The 14,060-nt window shown below is 39.3% G+C and overlaps 2 protein-coding genes across 11 annotated transcripts in view; one reads left to right on the top strand and one right to left on the bottom strand.

The window, feature by feature from the left end:
- GPATCH11 (G-patch domain containing 11) lies at positions 1-8,343 on the top strand. Of its 2 annotated transcripts, none has more exons than XM_071429752.1 (9): positions 1-418; positions 519-745; positions 1,602-1,643; positions 1,723-1,843; positions 2,538-2,628; positions 3,786-3,890; positions 4,633-4,714; positions 5,295-5,380; positions 8,033-8,343. In XM_071429752.1, the coding sequence occupies exons 1-8, from the start codon at positions 372-374 to the stop codon at positions 5,348-5,350; spliced, it is 771 nt and encodes a 256-aa protein (XP_071285853.1). In that variant the 5' UTR covers positions 1-371; the 3' UTR covers positions 5,351-5,380; positions 8,033-8,343. The 2 variants fall into 2 exon arrangements, with proteins under 2 accessions (XP_071285853.1, XP_071285861.1); XM_071429760.1 differs by having other exon boundaries at positions 5,295-5,374; positions 8,031-8,343.
- Positions 4,962-14,060, bottom strand: part of EIF2AK2 (eukaryotic translation initiation factor 2 alpha kinase 2) — a 26,019-nt gene continuing 16,920 nt past the window's right edge. For all 9 annotated transcript variants that reach the window (XM_071429664.1, XM_071429725.1, XM_071429703.1 and 6 more), the window contains 4 exons: positions 12,079-12,201; positions 11,407-11,502; positions 8,421-8,483; positions 4,962-8,310 (listed from right to left, as the gene is read on the bottom strand). In XM_071429664.1, the coding sequence (XP_071285765.1) occupies positions 8,191-8,310; positions 8,421-8,483; positions 11,407-11,502; positions 12,079-12,201 (402 nt within the window). In that variant the 3' untranslated portion in view covers positions 4,962-8,190. The remainder of the gene's footprint in view (positions 8,311-8,420; positions 8,484-11,406; positions 11,503-12,078; positions 12,202-14,060) is intronic.

Raw genomic sequence — 14,060 nt, forward strand, 5'->3', positions numbered from 1 at the left:
CAGCCCCGCGCAGGCGCCGCGGAGCGGCAGGGCCGGGTCGGGCCGGTGGGTGCGCGGTTCCCGGGCTGTTCCCGCCGCTGTCCCTGCTCCTGGCGCTTGGCTGCAGCTGGCGGGGGCTCCCGGGCGTGGAGCGGCGTCGCGGCCGCCCGTGGTGGTCGTAGCGGAGCCCAGGAAGACGCGCTGTAGGCTTGGGGGCGGGCGCATGTGCCCCGGGGCTGGCAGGGGACAGCCCGGCCCGGCGGGTTCAGGTGTTTTCGTCCCGCGGCCCCTCCGTCCCCCACCTCGCAGGGGACGCACAGAGAAATAAAATGCTCGGTAACACGCACTGACGGTGTCCGTAGGGGAGGCGTCGGCATAGAGGCGTGCTGAGCATGGAGGGAGATGAAGAGGAAGACTATATGTCTGATTTATTTCTTAAGTAAGTAGGCAGGTCTTTTTTTTCACCCCTCTTAAGTGATTTTAAACCTGTTAAAAAAGCAAAAAACACGCTAATATTTGCTGGAATTACTAACCCGCAGACAGGATGTCAGGCCAGGCTTGCCCATGGTGAGGCGGGTGAAGGAAGCTATTCAGAAAGAAGAAAAGCAAAAAGAAGCCAATGAGAAGAACAGACAAAAAAGCATAAAAGAAGAAGAAAAAGAGAGACGTGACTTGGTACTGAAAAGTGCATTGGGCAACGAGAACAAAGGCTTTGCTCTGCTCCAGAAGATGGGCTACAAGAGCGGCCAGGCCCTTGGCAAAAGTGGTAAGTTTGTCATTCTCTGGAAGTGTATGTCTGTATTCAGTTATACCTTAATATTTTACAGACTGCAGCTGTCACTTCTTTTGTTGACAGTAAGGTCTGTAAGTGCCTCTTGGAGAGTCATAGCATTACAGAACTGTGAAGGTGCTGTGACAGAACAAAATATGGAGCAAATCCCTAAAACTGAAGTAAAAATACTACAGACTGTTGAGGGATGCAAGGGACGAGCAGCACTTGCAGCTCAGTAAGTGCACTTGAGTACCTTCATACCGACAGGAATTGCATTAAGAATGTTTTGATGGTTTTGCAAAGCTAATAGTGTTCAAAAAAACATCAGACCCTCTTGAAATTTATAGGGGGATTTTGAAAAAGAAACAGTGCACACTGGCCTACCCTTATGAAGCCTTAATGGATGAAGTAAAATCAGTAAAACAAGGAATTAATAACTGCTGTGCCAGTTCAGCATCTCTGGCAGACAACCACAATGAACTGGCCCAGACAGATTCTTTTTATTCCTCATCATTGTTGTGAGACTGCAGAATGAAAAGGCCCCAGAAGGCAGTAACAAAGCAGTCTTCATCACAGGCATCTTACACCGTTACTGTCAATGCCTTTTCTTTCAGTTTGGTCCTGTCACAAAAAAGTACATAGGATTCCAGCAGACAAGCCAAAAAAGAGAGGGACTTTCCACTACAGCTGTGTCATTTGTAGTGCACTAAATGTATATTGATTGGGAAGTTTTCAACTTCCAAGCAAAAAAATGACAATAATGGCAAATGCCTACTTGAATATACTGCACAAATCATTGTTTGAGAAAAACTTGGGTTTTCTAATTGACTTTTTTAATTTTCTCTCACAGGAGAAGGCATTGTTGAACCTATTCCTCTGAACATAAAAACAGGTTTGTGGTGCTTTCTGACTTATTTAGTTACATATCAGAGCTTCTCAACTGCTTACATTCATCTTTTAAACTTACATAGGCAGAAGTGGGCTTGGTCATGAGGAATTAAAAAAGAGAAAAGCTGAAGAAAAACTGGAAAACTATAGACAAAAACTCCATATGAAAAAACAAGCAAATGAACAAGCTGCAGATCAGTTCAGGTAAAGTCATACAACTGATATTCCAAGGAATGTCTAAATAGCAATTCTTTTGCTGGTGTTTGGCTATTCTTTTAATGTGCTAGTATTTTTGAATGTTTTGAATGAAGGGTGAGAGTTACAATACAGAGTAATTGTTTCTCAGTTCTAAAGCAAAAGCAGCTGAACACTGTAATGCTAAAAGCATGTGCTGCACCTTTTAGTTTCGTAATTGTTAATAATGCAAACAATATAGATACTAACTTTTCTCAAGTCATATGCAGCTTTTTTAATTGGAGAAACATACTTTGAAATATAAAATCCACAGATATTCCTGAGCACTGTTGGTATAATGGTTTTAAAAGTCAGGGTACATTTTTAAAGATTGTAATGTTTTGGTTTTCTCCTGATCTTCTTGTAATATATGGAGAAGCTGAGGAAAGGCTCTATCTTTTGCAGATGTTTAGTGAACCAGTTTTTTATGTCTTAGGAAAACCTAATGAAGAAACAGTGTAGTGTGGTCAAAAAAGCTATCTTGAAGGGGTAATTCCCAAGAAATACAAGTGTGCTCCCACAGAAATAATGTCAGAATGACTTAAATTCAATGTTGTTCAGGTCTGAGAAAATTAGTAGGAATAGAATCTTAGATTTTGGGGTTTTGTAATGCATCTGTCACTGTGTGTCTGCCTGCTTATTTACTTCTGCTTGTTCTTAACAGAATAAGATTCAAAACCAAACAAGAAGAACGTAAGATGGAAGGGGACCTGAGAAAAAGCCAGAGGGCCTGCCAGCAACTAGATATGCAAAAAGTGAGACCTGGGGGATTTTCTAGAGGGTTGGAAGGAAGACTTAAGAGATTAGAGATACAGGCTGCAATGTAGTAGTTCAGTTCTTGGAAGTTCTATAAAATTGTGGGGTACTAGCTTAAGTCTTGATGTTTGGCAACACTTCAGTCCTCTTAAAATATTTCAAAGTCTATGTCTGTACCATTAAGACAGTTGAAGGTGCACAGCAACCTCATGGTAACTTACATGAGGACCTGTGGTTTTGCTTATGGATGTTTTTGGTTACTTCTGAGCTGTTTGCATATCTTCCAGTAGCCAGTATCAGGCCTTCCTATATAATGGTGCTGTTTGCTTCAGGTGAGGGAGCAACATCATCATGCAGTGATTGACATTGGGAATGGACTTTGGAAGTCATTGTGTTCAGCCTTTCTCCTCAAGCAGAGTCACTTAAAGCAGGTTGTCCCGGACCAGGCAGATCTTTAGTATCTCCAAAATTGGGGATCAACATTGAGGGAGTCAGCAAATTCACCAAAGTAGCATTAAAAGCAAACAAAAAAAGCTGCACAAAACTAAATACCTTCTACCTGCAAGGAATAACATGGGTAATAGTAGTGAACCACTATGAATTTTTGCCACTGGAAAACTTAAAGGGTTTTTTCCCCCCTCTGTTAACCAGGTAGAGGTTAATACCACCTCATAAGTTTTGCTGAGATTATTCAATATTACTTAGTTTGCTTCAAATGAAGTCAGCTAAATTAAGCTTAGATCATCTTTGTTTACTTTGCTTCCTTTAACTTTACCTGAGGTGAATTATGAAGCACTGTGTGATATCTTGATAACATAACTTGGGGCATATCTTCAACTGATAAACAAGGGTATCTGCTCACAGGCTTGGTGTGAGATTGCTGTGTAGCCTTGCACATACCAAACATAGATGAAATAGAACTAGATGGTAGCATTGGCATTGTTAAAAAAAAAAAAAGTAGTGAAAAAGTTAAAAAGTTTAAAACAGTCTTGTGGACTGCTGTACTTTTACCTACAGCTTTAGTAATTCTTGGTTATACTATACATGCAAGTTTTAAAGGCTAACAGCTCACTTCCTAGAAATTAGTTTTATCCAGCATTTTACAAGAAAACTTACTAAGACAGATAATTTCCATTTAAATCCCTTGTTATTTAAGGATATTGATGTTCCCAAGGAGACTTGGTTTTGGATAGAACCTGAAGAAGAAGACAAAAAGGATGAGGAGGACAAGGAAGATGAATGCACAAGCTCAGACTTAAGTGTAAGTTTAAGGTGTTCAACTGAATTGCTCAATTCAAACTTAAATTTAATATTCCTTGAAACTGTGTGTATCTATACATACATGTTTCCCACACTGTAGGAAAGGGTCTCTTTGCAATCCCAGAGCACTGACTTTTATAGCAGTTACATGATAAATTATAAAATATTAAACTACTGATATATTGCTCATGTGTTTTGAGGCTGATCTTTGAAAAAATTAGCCTAGAAATTAAATTTTAACATTTTTTTGCCTTAGCCAAGATACACAAGATCACAGATATTTGCTTTTGAATTTTAATTTTGGTTGGAAGTTTAGAGTCACTAATTTCTGAAAATGCTTCACAGATTATCTCAAGATGGACATTGGAAATACATATTTTTAAGAACTAGGTTACACAGCTGTTGTTAGCCTTATGTGTTTGATTGGCAGAGATTAGATGTGAAAAAATCCCCAGAAGATACCATATACATGAAATCAGGTAGCCAAGTAATATTTTTAGCTCTCTCATCAGTGCAGGTTTTTAGCTGGAAAGAAGGATAAGCAAACAACAGCAATTAACTTTCCAGAGATCATGAATTCCTCTGCACTCTTCTACAAATGTGGGACACTTCATGTCTTACTGAGCTCCAGTGTTGTAATGTGTACAGCATTAGGTTAAACACTTTGTTTTAGCAAACCAGTAGCTCACAGTGGTTTATGTCATGTGAGGCCCAGGTCATCACATACCTGTACGTATCTCTAGGTATCAGAAAAGCTGCACATCCTGACGGCCTATTTGAGAGAGGAGCACTTCTATTGCATTTGGTGTGGAACAACCTATGAAGGTGAGAGTGAACCAAGCTTTTGTAGGTGCTTTACTTTGCTTATGCAGCTAGACTCCAGCTGTAGAATATATCCTTGGTTTTTCTCTTACTGCAGCTTCCAACTCTACATAGCAAATTTCCCTTCCAGGCTGCTCCAGGTTTTTGCACAAAGCTTTGTACATACTGTTATTGTGATTGTTAGCCAAGTTTTAAGGTTTATATGCAGAAAAACCAAAAGCAAACAAAAAAAACCCCACACACAACAAAACACAGCAAACCATACTGAAATTTATTTGAATTTATATTAAAATTTAATTAGTTTTGAGAAAACATAATTCAGATATTAAAACCAATACCATAAAAAGCTCCAAAAGTTGGCAGGTGTTTCTGAAACAATCAGAACACCATCCACTTTCACAATACCAAAGAGAGTAGAATTTATCTTTGTTTTTAATTTTTTTTAAACAAATTTGAGAGTTACTAACTTGTAAACCTTGAATTTTATTTAATTTGTTCTACATGGATTCTAGAAATACTTCTAGCAACCATTTTTTCCTTCCCTGAGCTGCAATTACTCACTTTTTTCCTGCTTATCCTGTAGACTCTGAAGATTTATCTTCAAACTGTCCCGGAGACAGTGCTGCAGATCATGACTAAAGCCAGTCTAAAGGAAGAAGCCCTAGATAAGTATGTATAATTCATAGTATCTTTTAAAAGGCTTGGAGCTATGCCATACTCAAGAATTCATACCAAAGTATGCAGAAGAAGAGTTTAAGTTGACAAGCTAAATTCATATTTTCTGTTTGATGCACAATTTAATAGGAATTAAAAGTTGGTATTTGTAATTGAACTAACATAATTGAGAGGTAGGTTCAGTCTCTCACATCTTTGTTTATGCGCTGCCCAGCTGGTAATAAAATTCAAGTATGAGTAAAGGCATAATTATTGGCCAATCACTTTATTGCATAATGTGTTAAACCAGGCTTTTTCATCTTTACAGAGATGCCTAAATACCAGACTGGTTTTGCTTACTATCTTAAACTTGGTGGGGAAAAAAAAACCACTTGTGAAACATGACAGTGACATTACTTGAACCAATATTCTGTTGTATATAAAGATGAATATTTTCCATAATTAAATAGAATTAGATCATGATGGTGGGTTTTCATTTTTTTTACATAAAACACATTTTAATAGATCTTTTATCTTTAGGTAACAGCAGTCGCTACTATAACTAGCCATTTATAAAAAGTTAATGCTGAAATATACAAATACTATGCAGGGAAAATATATCAAAAATTCCTGGTGCAAACTACTGTTACAAACTGGTACAGTATTATTTAACAGCAAGAAAGTAATGATACTACTTTGCTCTGTCCAAAAACTGTAAAGGAAACGCAGCCAAGAGATTGTCCATTTTCATATTATGAATAGTTTTATAGAATTGTTTAGGTTGGAACAGACCTTTAAGATCATCAAATCCAAGTATGTGTTAACTTTATATAGATAAAACAAATATATATTTATATAGATCAAATTTATTTATATAGACTAAACATATTTTATATGTTTATTTTTATATAACCAATAGATTAAAGTGAAGGGAAATCAGCAATAGTAGTATTCTGTCTGTAACGATATATAATTTCTCACAGATCTTGACCACTGCAAAGAAATACTAATTAGTTTAGCATAGTGAAATACTTTATGAATTCCAGTCAAGGATAAGGTTAGGAAGCATAAAGCCCTGATGGAATTCAATCTGGCCAGGGATGTCAAGGGGAAGATTAGATTCAAGAAAATCTGAAGAACCTAGAGGTGCACAAGTCCATGGGACCTGCTGACATGCATCCACTGGTCCTGAGGGAACTGGCAAATGAAGTTGCTTGAGTTGGAGTTGTTCAGCCTGGAAAAGAGAAGGCTCTGCAGAGACCTTAGAGCAGCCTTTCAGTACCTAAAGGGGGCTGAAAAGAGCTGGAAGGGGACTTTTTCCAAGGGCATGTAGTGACAGGACAAGGAGGAATGGCTTCGAAGTGAAAGGTTGAGATAAGATATTGGGAAGAAATTCTTTACTATGAAGATGATGAAGCACTGGAACAGGTTTCCTAGAGAAGCTGTGGATACCCCATCGCTGGCAGTGTTCAAACAAGGCCTTGAGTAATGTCATCTACTGGAAAGTGTCCCTGCCCAGGGCAGGGGGGGTTCAAACTTGATGATCTTTAAGGTCCCTTCCAACCCAAACCATTCTATGATTCTATATATGTCATTCATGATAAAGAGAAAAAAAGAAAACAGTGTAAGGCCTTAAAAAGTATACAATCACATTCTTATTTAGCAACAAATACTTGCACCAGAACACCAGTAATTTCCCTAAGAATATAAATACTGTACTATTTCTTTTAGAGCAGTCACCCACTTTTAACCCATTTAACATATCAGAAAAAGCATACAGTATTTCACATATTACCTATTTTTTGTTTAGAAATCTCTGCTCATTTGCCCTTACGGAGTTACGTTGACCTCACATCAATGAACAGTTTGACAAGATAGAGCTCAAAGACAAGCACCTGTCTTTTCACAAATGAAGAGTAGCAGAGAACCTACTGTTCCCTTTTGTGGGGCAGTGAGCACACCAGAGGTACTAAGTACAGTTATTCAGGATTAGGCATGCCTCAGTATTACAATAAGGGACTAAAACCTAGAAGCATGGGAATGTTTAAAGTGCTCTTTCAGCCTAAGATTTCAAATGGTTACTACTGAGGCAATTTTCCTATAATGAGGAGAATTTTCCTATATTAATAGGAATGTTCCTTTCCAAAAAATACAACCATAAAAACCTAAATTTTTCCAAAATTGAGATTTGTTCTAAATTAGATTTCCTAGAAGCTGAATGTTTAACATTTAAAGAAGTCCTCATTTTACAAGTTTAAATTCTAGAGCACTGAAGGTGCTAGGTCATCAGCAGCTGTGAAGAGATAAGAAAACTTAGAGTACTGAAATTCAGTGAAGAATAATGTGCACCTATTTCCTTTTCTGCCAAAACTAGTCTCGGGACTAATGGAGCATTCCAGTAATTATTAACAATATCACTGAACAAATCAGAAAGGTTTGAGTCACATACCACCAGACAGCAGTTCTTCCATGGAAAGCAATAGATAACCTTAAGGGCTAATGGGTGCAGCACATGCAGGGATTTGGCACAACCCAGTTAGCACTTTAGTACATCAACATGATCTTGGAGGGGAAAAGGAGCAGGTACTTATTGTACAAAACAGTCCAGCTCATCCACAACCTATGTTTCCAGGTAAAAACTGCGTGTGATTTCTTGTTTTCTTGCAGACTTGCCCTGTCCTGGTTGCAGCTGGCAGATATAAATGGTGAAGTGGCCAAGGAAAAGACACACCCCAAGTCTTGCTGTTGCTTTTGACATCTGTTGTCATTTCATCAATTGTAATAAATTCATCAAATTCTGGATTTAACACAGTGTGAAAGGACATTCAATAAGAATAATTTCTAAGTGCCTTCTCTTTATCAGCAGACTTAAGAAGGTCAAGTAAATAAGATATAGTGATTCTTCCTGAAGGGTCTGTTGAAAGCATCTTTTTGATTATGGATGCCTGAAAAAAAAATTAAATGTCAATAGTTTGTTTTTTTGTTTTTTACTTTTTTGGGGTTTTTTGTTTTGTTTTTTTTTATACAGTACCAAAAATGTATTAAAATCCCATACCTCTGTTGGAAATCTGTTGTTGAAGTACTCTGGAAGTTCACCTTTTCTAGCAGAGGGCCATATCTGAAATGCATAAAAGAGAATAGTTTTGGTATGCTTTCATTTGTTATGTTTTGTATCTCCACCTTATAACCCATATAGTTTACTGAAGTAGTTAGGAAAACACAAATCTACAGGAAATGTAAGGCTTCAAAAGGCAACTAAAAAGTTGGGGCTTTTTTCATTTAGTTGTGCTTTGGTTTGGTTTTATGGCCTTTTCATCAACTATTATCCATTTCTAAGCTTAAAAGCTTCACATACAACAATGACATGTTTGTTTCAATCTTCCTCTATTTCAGAACCATTATCTTTCTTTCCTTAATTTAAAAGTAATGGATTTATATTGTCTAATGACATTGAAAGAAAAGAAAAAAGCAAGACAACTGAATTTCTGTTTCCAAGCCAAGCAGGTGTGCTTCCTCCTTTTTATCATATCCAGTACCACACTGGTATGTCATTGCATAAAATGCTACATGGACTTCAAAGCAACTAACAAAAGATTTGTCATTACATGCTTTAGAAATGGCTTTTAGTTAACAATTTTTTTTTCTATATGACAGTGTCTCTCACAACATCCTGATAGGCAAGCTCAGGAAGAGCAGGCTGGACAAATGGATGGTGAGGTGGACAGAACTGGCTGAACAGCAGGTCCCAGAGGGTCACACTCAGCAGGACAGGGTCTAGTAGGAGGCCTGTCACCAGTGGTGTCCTCCTAGCTTCAATACTGAACCCAGTATTGTTTAACTTGTTCATCAGTGACCTGGATGAAGGGGCAGATGCCTTCTCAGCAGGTTCACTGATGACACAAAACTGAGAGGAGTGGCCAATGCCCCAGAGGGCTGTGCAGGCCTTGGGAAGGACTTCAACAGGCTGGAGAGATGGGCAGGGAGGAACCTTGTGATATTCCACAAAAGGAAATGCAGGGTTCTTGCACCTGGGGAGAAATAACCCTGGGCAGTAACCCTGGCTGGTGGCTGACCTGCTGGAAAGCAGCTCTGTGGACAAGGACTTGGGGGTCCTGGTGGACAACAAGCCATCCATGAGCCAGCAGTGAGCCCTTGTGGCCAAGAAGGCCAATGGAATCCTGGGGTGCATTAGGAAGGGCAGTGCCAGCAGCTCAAGGGAGCTGATCCTGCCCCTCTGCCCAGCCCTGCTGAGGCACATCTGCACTGCTGAGTCCAGTCCTGGCTCCTCAGGACAAGAGAGACATGGAGCCCCTGGAGTGGCTCCAGTGCAGGGTAACAAAGATGATTGAGGCTCTGGAGCATGTCTCTAATGAGGAAAGGCTGAGGGAGCTGGGCCTGTTCAGCCTGGAGAAGAGGCCCTGAGAGGGGACCTCATCAATGTCTGTGAGCATCTGAAGGGAGGTGCCGGGGGGATGGAGCCAGGCTCTGCTCCGTGGTGCCAAGCAATAGGACAGGAGGCAATGGGCAGAAACTGATGCACAGGAAGTTCCACCTGAACATGAGGAAGAATTTCTTTACTGGGCAGGTTATTGAGCACTGGAACAGACTGTCCAGAAAAGTTGTGGAGTCTCCCTGACTGGAGATACACTGGACACAAGCCCAAGTAATGTGCTCTAGGGAACCCTGCTTGAAGAGGTAGGCTGTACTAGATGACCTCCAGTGGCCCCTTCCAATTTCACCCATTCTGTGATTCTACAAGTGGCTTTCTGGGTAAAGAGGGCAGTCTGCTTAATTCATTTGCTGTTAACTAGTGTAATGTCTGCCTGAAGATGACAGTCATGTTCTTGGACTTAGCTGTGTATCCTGAATCATCAGCTATCCCCATGAGCCTGGCATAGCAAGCCCTTTACAACTGCTATCCAGTAAAACAACAGCTCCCATGAACTTAGAGTTTTTTCCCTACTCTTTAGCAGTAGCTTCAGGCCTGTGACCCTACCTGCTGGGGATCAACAACTGAATCAGTTACTCAGCACAGAATAATTCTTACAGCACGAGAGTTTAGGGCTTGCCAGCACTAGAGTTTATCATGTTCCATTAAGTGAAACTCTTTCTGATCTAATGGAGCAGCTGAAGACCATCCTAGGATTTTCCATGCACATAACTTTCCCACCTGCCTGCAGAGCACAAGGAAATGGTGCTTCTCCAACTGTAAACACCATGGAACTGTGCATGCATTTGCAGTCAACTGTGAGCAGGAACAGAAGATCTGAGGAAGTACTGCAAGGTGGCTGGAGAGAGCCAAGTTGAACAGACACACTGGTATGATCTTCTCATACTGGCAAAAGGATCTGGCTGTTCAAAATCTGAGTCCAACCACAATTACTTTAGACACCCAGCAGCTACATCAATGTCCTACCAATATGCAGGTTTGCATATTAAAAGCTCAACACATATACAGGATACCTTTTTAAAAAAAGCTTAAGTAACATGGGCTTTCTTTTTGAAATAATATCTGTTTCACTTAAAGTAACATGTTCCAAATCACTTTTGTTTTCATCTTGGGAAACTGCAAGGGTTTTGACTTGGTAGAAACTCTTCTTGCTCCACTGTGCAGTGAAGACAAGAGCATGGCAGAGACAAAACTCACCCATCCATAATTTTTATTTTCTAAAATTAGAAAAACATACCCTTTAAGCTTCTAATCCAAGAAACTTGACATACTTTTTGTATGACATTATCCTCTAGTATGCTCAGGCTTTGGTGTATATGTAGTAGGACAGAAGTGGAATAAACTGTAGTATTTCCCTCAGTTATGACATTTCAACTGAGGTATGAGGACTTACAGGCTTTATGGAAATGAATTAAGGAAAAAGATGTACATAGAGATAGTACTCAAGTTTAAGAGATTCCTTCTAGAACTATCAATAAGTGATACCAGCTATCAATACCAGATATCAGTAAGTGATATCTAGCTATCAATAAGTAATACCAGAAACAAGGCAAAAAAACAGAAGGAGTTTTTAAATTTAAAGATTACATACCTTACTTTTTTCATGAGCAGTGATCGCCGAAAGAATTTCAAACCAAATTAATCCCAATGCATAAATATCTACTTCCTTTCCATATTTGGCCCCAGTCTAGAAAGATTAGAACAGAACAATACAAGTATTAAATCCAACTGGAGAACAGCACTTCCTAAAAGCAAAATTTGAAGTCAGCAGAAATTTCTACCCCAAGGCTACAGGACTGGCCCGACTCAATATCCTTCTTAGCTGTTAACCCTTTCTGCCTCAGACCTGTTAAATAGTGACTATTATGTCACACTAAGCACCCTGAAATTAAGGCTTCTACAGACCTATACACAGATAAAGCATGCCAATATTGCCCTGTGACAAATAATGAAACAAACAGAGAAGCTCAAACGATGCAATTAACAGGGGCCCTAAATTCAAATTTAAATATTTGTCTGGCAGCCTGGTTTTACAAGAGGATTCCTTACAGCATGCAGAGTCAGACTGTATGTTCACACAGAGCAAAAATCTTTACCACACTTGTGGTAAAGCGTTCTCCAGAGTACAGTTATTCTCTCATATAGTCATACCAGGGAACTTTAGGCAACTTGCTTTATTACTGAGATTAGGATTGAGAACATCCAATGCTGAGTTTATAATGCACATCTAATTACAGAGACACTAATACAGCAGGATAATTACCTGTTCTGGTGCCATATATGATCTTGTTCCTCTGTTCTCAGTCAGAGTCTCAAATGCCACAGAAGTCACAAGACCGAAGTCACCTATTTTTATTTGATCATGTGATATGAATATATTCTGAGGCTATTTTCATATATATAAATAAAAAGAAGAAAAAACAATCACCAAATGACCAAGGTTTATCACCACACCAAGCATAATCAGCCACAGAAGTGTTTCCCATAAAATCTGATGATTGTTCAGAAAGTAGCATTAAGAAACTGATGGTGTGGAAAGAGGAAAAAGTTAAATCAATTTTTAAAAACACAAGCTAAATTTCAAGTAGTACATTCTGCAGTAACTGCATCTTTTCTTCCACTAGCTCAGGCATAGCTGTGTCATGCTTTAACTGCTCTTCAAGTACACTGTGCATATAACAGTCTGTATCCCAAAGTGCTTTTCACTCTTCCATCCTAGACAGAACTTCATCCTTGACAGAACATCCTAGACTAACTTACACTTAGGCAAAGCATTTGGTCTTACATGGAATTCCACTCAAGTCAGAGTTTCTCCTAGGCACAGAAGGATCACATGTACTAAATGCAGAGTTAAGGCTTACTACAGGTATCTCAGAGTATCATGTTCACATTAAACTTCCCCTTTTTAAATTTGACAGTGTCATGGCTTAAGGCCAGTTGGCAACTAAGCACCACGCATTGTAATGAGAGGGAGAACCAAAAGTAAACTTGTAAGCTGTGTTAAAAACAGTTTAGTAATTGAAGCAAAAGAAAAATTTAATAATAATGTTAAATAATAATGATAATAAAAGGATTTTAAAAAACCAAAACAAGGAGAAACAAGTTATGCACAGTACAATTGCTCACCGCCCACTGACTGATGCCAGATCCCCTTCCTGAGCCCAGATCAGCCCCTCTTCCATGTAAAAAAATAGTATTTTGACTTAAAATAAACACTACCTAGTAGCAACCAAAACATCAGTGTGTTATCAGCATTACCATAATACTGAACCCAAAACACAGCACTGACTGTACCACCTACTGAAAAAAAATTGTCTCCTAGCCAAAACCAGAACATGAAGTCAAAGAACTAAAAAGAACTATATGTGCTTCAATGAAGTTTCCCAAAGAAGATAAAGAAACTACACTTCTGAATGTTTTTAAAACAAAACCAAATAGCCTCATGCTGTCTTTTACTCAAAGAAGCTCCAGTGGACCATAAGGCCAGGAGATACTTAATAGCCAACAGGAAGAGATCTTCATGTAAAGAATGCTCTGTGTAGTTGTTCTGTTCAAGTCTGACCATGACCACCCATATTTAATATAGTACCTATAGCTAGCTACACTATTTAATGACTTTGTTCCTACCAGGTACAAATTACTTTAATCTCAGCTTGAACCTATCCTGCAACTTTGATTCTGGGCTATGGAGATGTCAGATGGCCAAGCACCTAGGCTGACAGCAGATCAAAGAGGAGAGGAAAGCTCTTCAATTCAAAGGTACAGGTAGAAGAATTACAGGTAGAAGAATTAGCAGCATAACTTGGTTCTGTTCAGGAGAGGGCTAATTTGGACAGTAATCAGTGGGGAACACATGGCTAGGACAAGGAGGTTATTCTATACCACCTCATGTCATTTTCTGGGAATGGGGGTAGGATTTGCTTTCGGATCATGGGAGCATGGCATGGTCAGGCAGGGTTCCACAGTGAAGTTTTGCATGTGAATCATCCTCTGTTTTTAGACTTCTAGTTTTAATGTTGTCACTGTTTTTGTCTGTGTTTGTTTTCTTATCTCATTGCTGTTTCTAGTAAATTGTTCTTATCTCAACTGGTGCTCTTTACCTTTTGTGCCTCCACTTCTCCTCTCCAGCCTGCCACAGGGGAAGGGGAAGTGAGCAAGCAGCATGTGGATTCAGTAGGAGCATTAAATGGGAGAATACCACTCCTGATCGACCACAGCCTCATCCCTACCTCAGCTTGTAGAGAA

Source organism: Agelaius tricolor, unplaced genomic scaffold, assembly GCF_023055355.1.
Source record: "Agelaius tricolor isolate 1412-34295 unplaced genomic scaffold, bAgeTri1.0.p SCAF_1, whole genome shotgun sequence".
Classification (NCBI taxonomy): Eukaryota; Metazoa; Chordata; class Aves; order Passeriformes; family Icteridae; genus Agelaius; species Agelaius tricolor.

Excerpts from the sequence above, each read along its gene's own strand:
- GPATCH11 (XM_071429752.1), top strand. The coding sequence starts at position 372 with ATGGAGGGAGATGAAGAGGAAGACTATATGTCTGATTTATTTCTTAA. Across the intron at positions 3,891-4,632 it reads GCACAAGCTCAGACTTAAGT|GTATCAGAAAAGCTGCACAT; the intron begins GTAAGTTTAAGG and ends ACGTATCTCTAG. Across the intron at positions 4,715-5,294 it reads GTGTGGAACAACCTATGAAG|ACTCTGAAGATTTATCTTCA; the intron begins GTGAGAGTGAAC and ends CTTATCCTGTAG.